Source organism: Arachis hypogaea, chromosome 13 (assembly GCF_003086295.3).
Source record: "Arachis hypogaea cultivar Tifrunner chromosome 13, arahy.Tifrunner.gnm2.J5K5, whole genome shotgun sequence".
NCBI lineage: Eukaryota > Viridiplantae > Streptophyta > Magnoliopsida > Fabales > Fabaceae > Arachis > Arachis hypogaea.
The window spans coordinates 142793920-142800119 of NC_092048.1; the positions used below are offsets into that span (position 1 = coordinate 142793920).

Genomic DNA, 6200 nt, shown 5'->3' on the forward strand with positions numbered 1-6200 from the left:
AGAAACACTGCTTAAAATCAGAAAAAGAAGCAGATATGGCGCACATGATGCCAATATTGTATTCCACTGCTACAGTGTGCTGCCGTATATATATATATATATATATATATATATATAGGGAAACATTCTCACGCCTCACTGACACAGACAGAGACAGAGACAGTGACTCTTGGATCAAGCACATCATCCCAACAACACTACTCCTCCTGAGTTGACCAAAAGTCAAATTCAATCCTTTATTATCTATGTATCATACTCTATACAAGTACCACCATACATAACAAACAGGGCCTTAAAAGGAACAAACACAATAAAGCAGCAAACTTCTTTTCCAAAAGGTTTTTCCCATAACAAATTCTCATCTTCTTCACTCACCAACATTCTCATCTCTCTGCTTCCAAGCTAGCTTGTTGTCCTCAATGGAGAACAACAACAACAAAAGAAACCCACTTCCCCATTTTCCACGTCTTACACTCATGCTCTTCCTTATTACGATGATGTTTCCTGTGACTGAAGAAGCTGCAGCACCAGTTTCTTCTTCCATCAAGACCGATGAACAGGCCCTTCTCATGTTCAAAAAGATGGTTCAAAAAGATGAAACTGGAGCTTTGTCAGGTTGGCAGCTCAACAGGAATCCATGCACCTGGTTTGGAGTTTCATGCACTCATGGAAGAGTCACTCAGCTTGATCTCAGTGGCCATGGTTTATCCGGAACCATCACTCTTGACCCTCTATCTTCTCTAGACATGTTGTCTGTTCTGAAACTTTCTCTCAATTCATTCTCTGTAAATTCCACTTCCTTGCTTACCCTCCCTTACAGTTTGACACAGCTTGATCTCTCTTTTGCCGGAGTTTCAGGTCCAATCCCTGACAACTTCTTCTCAAAGTGTCCAAATCTTGTTGTTGTGAACCTCTCTTACAACAACATGACTGGCCCTATCCCTGATAATTTCTTGCAAAATTCTGATAAGTTGCAGTCTCTTGATCTCTCTTCCAACAATTTATCAGGCTCAATATCTGGCCTCAAAATTGATTGCAACTCCTTGTTGCAGCTTGATCTATCTGAGAACCGTTTATCAGATTCAATTCCAATCTCTTTGTCAAACTGCACCAGCCTCAAGAGTTTGAACTTGGGGAACAATTTGATTTCTGGTGAGATTCCAAAGGCTTTGGGGAATCTGAACAGCCTACAGACTTTGGATCTTTCAAGGAATCAACTCATTGGTTGGATCCCTTTTGAGTTTGGAAATGTGTGTGCTTCCCTTGTCGAACTTAGGCTCTCTTTCAACAACCTTACAGGTTCAATACCATCAAGTTTCTCTTCTTGCACTTGGCTGCAGCTTCTTGATATATCCAACAACAACATGTCAGGTCCATTGCCAGATTCAATCTTTCATAATCTCGGATCATTGCAGGAATTAAGGCTGGGAAACAATGCAATCTCAGGGCCATTCCCATCTTCAATATCTTCCTGCAAGAAACTGAGGATTGTGGATTTTAGCTCAAACAAATTCTATGGATCTATCCCCATAGATATATGTCCAGGTGCAGCATCACTTGAGGAGCTGAGAATGCCAGATAATCTCATAACTGGGGAAATTCCATCTCAACTGTCAAAATGCTCACAGTTAAAGACACTTGATTTTAGTCTCAACTATCTCAATGGTTCAATCCCTGAGGAGCTTGGACAGCTTGAGAATCTTGAGCAGCTGATAGCATGGTTCAATGGCTTGGAAGGTAAGATTCCACCAAAGTTGGGGAAATGCAAGAAGCTCAAGGATCTTATACTGAACAATAATCACTTAACTGGTGAAATTCCCAGTGAGTTGTTCAACTGCAGCAACCTTGAATGGATATCACTCACAAGCAATGAGCTCAGCGGCGAGATACCGCGCGAGTTTGGCCTATTGACAAGGCTGGCTGTTCTGCAGCTTGGAAACAACAGCTTCACCGGGCAGATACCGGGGGAGCTGGCCAATTGCAGCAGTTTGGTGTGGTTGGACTTGAACAGCAACAAGCTCACAGGTGAGATTCCACCAAGACTTGGAAGGCAGCAAGGAGCAAAGTCATTGTTTGGAATTTTGTCAGGAAACACTTTGGTGTTTGTGAGGAATGTTGGAAACTCGTGCAAAGGTGTTGGGGGTTTGTTGGAATTCTATGGAATAAGGCCTGAGAGACTCTTGCAGGTTCCAACACTGAGGACCTGTGATTTCACAAGGCTGTATTCAGGTCCTGTTCTTAGTCTTTTCACAAAGTATCAGACTCTGGAGTATCTTGATCTCTCCTACAACAAGCTCCGAGGAAGAATCCCCCAAGAATTCGGGGACATGGAGGCCCTGCAGGTTCTTGAGTTGTCTCACAATCAGTTATCTGGAGAAATCCCTTCAACATTAGGCCAGCTAAAGAATTTGGGAGTGTTTGATGCATCACACAATAGATTGCAGGGCCATATCCCTGACTCATTCTCAAACCTGTCATTCTTGGTGCAGATTGATCTATCAAACAATGAGTTAACAGGAGAGATTCCATCTAGAGGGCAATTGAGCACACTTCCAGCTTCTCAGTATGCAAACAATCCTGGTCTTTGTGGTGTTCCGTTGCAGGAATGCAGCAGGAATGATAACACCCAAACCACAGCAAATCAAAGTGAGGAGATTCCCAGAGGAGGCCATAGATCAGCAACTGCAGCATGGGCTAACAGCATTGTCATGGGGATTCTGATTTCTGTGGCTTCTGTTTGTATTTTGATCGTGTGGGCAATCGCGATGCGGGCGAGGAGGAAGGAGGCAGAGGAAGTGAAGATGCTTAATAGCTTGCAGGCATCACATGCTGCCACAACATGGAAGATTGACAAGGAGAAAGAGCCTCTAAGCATCAATGTTGCAACCTTTCAGAGGCAGCTTAGGAAGCTGAAATTCTCACAGCTGATCGAAGCAACCAATGGATTCTCAGCAGCAAGCCTAATTGGTTGTGGTGGCTTTGGTGAAGTGTTCAAGGCCACACTGAAGGACGGTTCAAGTGTTGCAATCAAGAAGCTGATTAGGCTGAGCTGCCAGGGTGATAGAGAATTCATGGCTGAGATGGAAACCTTGGGGAAGATCAAGCACAGAAACCTAGTCCCTCTGTTGGGATACTGCAAAGTTGGGGAAGAGAGGCTGCTTGTGTATGAGTACATGGAGTATGGAAGCCTGGAGGAGATGCTCCACGGCAGAACAAAGTCGCGGGACCGGCGAATTCTGACATGGGAAGAGAGGAAAAAGGTTGCAAGAGGTGCTGCGAAGGGACTTTGTTTCCTTCACCACAATTGCATCCCACACATAATACACAGAGACATGAAATCAAGCAATGTGCTGCTTGATCATGAAATGGAATCAAGAGTGTCTGATTTCGGAATGGCAAGGCTCATAAGTGCACTTGACACCCATCTCAGCGTCAGCACATTGGCCGGAACACCTGGCTATGTTCCACCCGAGTACTACCAAAGCTTCAGGTGCACGGCAAAGGGAGATGTCTACTCTTTTGGAGTTGTCATGCTTGAATTGTTAACCGGGAAGCGCCCCACCGATAAGGAGGACTTTGGAGACACCAATTTGGTGGGATGGGCCAAGATGAAGGTTCGCCAAGGGACTCACATGGAAGTCATTGATCCTGATTTGCTTCAGGTTTGTCAAGGTTCAGATGAAGCTCAGCTGAATGAAGTTAAGGACATGCTTCGCTTCTTGGATATCACTTTGCAGTGCGTTGATGACTTGCCTTCTAAGAGGCCAAACATGTTGCAGGTTGTTGCCATGCTCAGAGACCTTCATCATGGAACCACCAACACTGCTTGAATTATACTCATCATGTTCCCTATTGCAATGCAAACTGCCAATTAATAATAACTTGTTTTCTGCCTTCTTTCTTCATTTCTGTTTCCATCTTCAGAAACTCAAAAGCCCAATAAGCATGGCCCAAGGAATCAGCACCTTCAGAGAATGGGCCGGAGTAATATCCCATCTATGTGACCAAGAAGGGCCCGCCATCTAAAATTTATGGCAGAGAAAGAACGTGCGCATTCTATATATCTTGCTGAATTCCAAAGGGTAAGCTAATAATCGTAACCTAATTAACTAAAGCAAAGGATTCGTTAGCCCTTGAATACGTAGTTTAGTTGAGTAATAAGAACTAAGAAGATATTTAGACAAATAAAGAATTTGAATTATTTTAAAAAGAATTTAACTAATTTATGCCTTAACAATATATATGAATAGAGTTTAATTTTGATCCATTGATATTATAAAACATTTTACATGAAATCACAATCGTTTTTTTTTATGACTGTTTAATCGATCAATATAAAAAGTAGTTATTTTTACTAATATGATGTCATGTGATTGGATACACATATACAACGATTTTACATTTGGGCAGCACATCAACATTAAATTCATATTAATATTATAAAATAAAATTATTTTTATTAAGAAATATCAAGTACGATTTTAGTCCCTAAGATATAAGTTGAAAATTTTTTTCGTCTCCAACCTTTTTTGCACACAAAATCGTCCCTAAGGTTCAATATAGTTTAAAAATCGTCTTTCGAACTAAAGCACCCTTCTCTTCTTCTTTTTCTTCTTTTTCATCATGTCTCTTCTTCTTCATCAGAAGCAAAAACAGAAGCAGAGAGCCAATGAGATCAAACAAAGTAGAAGAAAAAACAGAAGTAGAAACAAACTCAGAAACAGAAGTAAAGAGCCAATGAGATCAAACAAACCCAGAGATATTGTAGCTATTTTTTTTTTCATTTTCACTCTTCACTTGTAAACACCAACTAAGGAAAAAAGAGACCAAGAAAAAAACTAATTTATTGATTAATGGATTCGATAAACTCGTTCAAGGGGTATGGCAATGAGATCATGGACGTGCAATAAGATCAAATCAGAAATAGAAACAAATGCATAAACAACCACTCATGGACGTGCAATAAGAACAAATCAGAAGCAGAAAAAATTAGAAGCAGAAGTAGAACGAATCAGAAACAGAACCCTCGAGAGAACCAGCGGTGAGGATAAGAAGCAGTAGCGGCAGTGGTGGCAGCGGTGGCAATGGCGGAGCGCAACAACGACGAGCCACCCCTCTTCATCTCCCTGGTCGTGCGTTTTCTCTCTCTTCACAAGCTCTTCGACGGCGGCAAGACTCGCGTCTCCTTTCTCCCCCTGATTCTAATTCCTGATGGCGGCAACGGCTCCAAGTCTCGTTGATGCCGTCCCCCTTTCCTCTTTTCCCTCCCCCCCCCAAGTGTGATTCCCTTCCCCTATTTTCTTTAACCCATTTTCTTTTTTTATTTTATATTTTTTTAGTTAGGGGTAATTCGGTAATAAAAATTAAAATTTTGGTAAAAATGACGATTTTAAAACTAAATTAAACTTTAGCGACGATTTTGTATGCAAAAAAAGGTTGGAGACGCAAAAAATTTTTTGGCCTATACCTTTGGGACCAAAATCATACTTAACCCTAATAGTAATCTTATCGAGAAATTGCAATGGTGGTAGGGGGATGGCAACAGGGCATGGCGGGGGTGGAAGATGCCTCCCTCCTCTCCATCCTCGCCCCTAGATTTTCTCCCCATCCTTATCTCCGATTCTTGTCGATTCCTCTCCATCTTCATTTTTTGTGGGCCCTATTTTTCATCTCTTCAATAGTATTCATCTTATACAAAAATAGTAAGATTTTATACAAAAATGTTAAACGGTAGACAATGACTTCTTTTGAACTAATGCAGTGAAAAAACACATCGGTGAGGCAAAGCACAAAGCAGTGAAAGAAATGAGGGACACAGCAATAGAGAGAAAAATGAACACGACAGCAGAATTAAGAAAAAAAAAAGAACGCCTCGAACAGAGAGAATGATACGGTGAGAATTGATGGCACAATAAAGGGTGACAATATAGAGAGAGGTGACAGTACGATTTTAAAAATAGAGGTAATTACCAATTTAGTATCCAAAAAATTCAAGCGCAGACAAAATAATTCCTAAATGATTTAAAAATTTAGTCATTCACAATTAAAATTTTTTTAAAAATTTCGCTTGACATAAAATTATAAAAATTTACTTGACATAAAATTATAAATTAAATGATCTTTTTTTAATATTACTTGCAAAAAATGACATCAAAATATGACATCTAAAATTTTTTTAAAAAAATATATATTTAATGTAT

At 40.6% G+C, this 6200-nt stretch overlaps 1 protein-coding gene across 1 annotated transcript; it reads left to right on the forward strand.

The window, feature by feature from the left end:
* The first annotated feature begins 135 nt into the window (after positions 1-135).
* On the forward strand, positions 136-3905 carry LOC112792476 (serine/threonine-protein kinase BRI1-like 2). Its single transcript, XM_025835732.3, has one exon. It carries the CDS (start codon positions 420-422, stop codon positions 3828-3830), a length of 3411 nt encoding a protein of 1136 aa, XP_025691517.1. The 5' UTR covers positions 136-419; the 3' UTR covers positions 3831-3905.
* The last annotated feature ends 2295 nt before the right edge of the window (positions 3906-6200 follow it).

Coding starts and splice junctions, on each gene's coding strand:
- LOC112792476 (XM_025835732.3), top strand. CDS start 420: ATGGAGAACAACAACAACAAAAGAAACCCACTTCCCCATTTTCCACGT.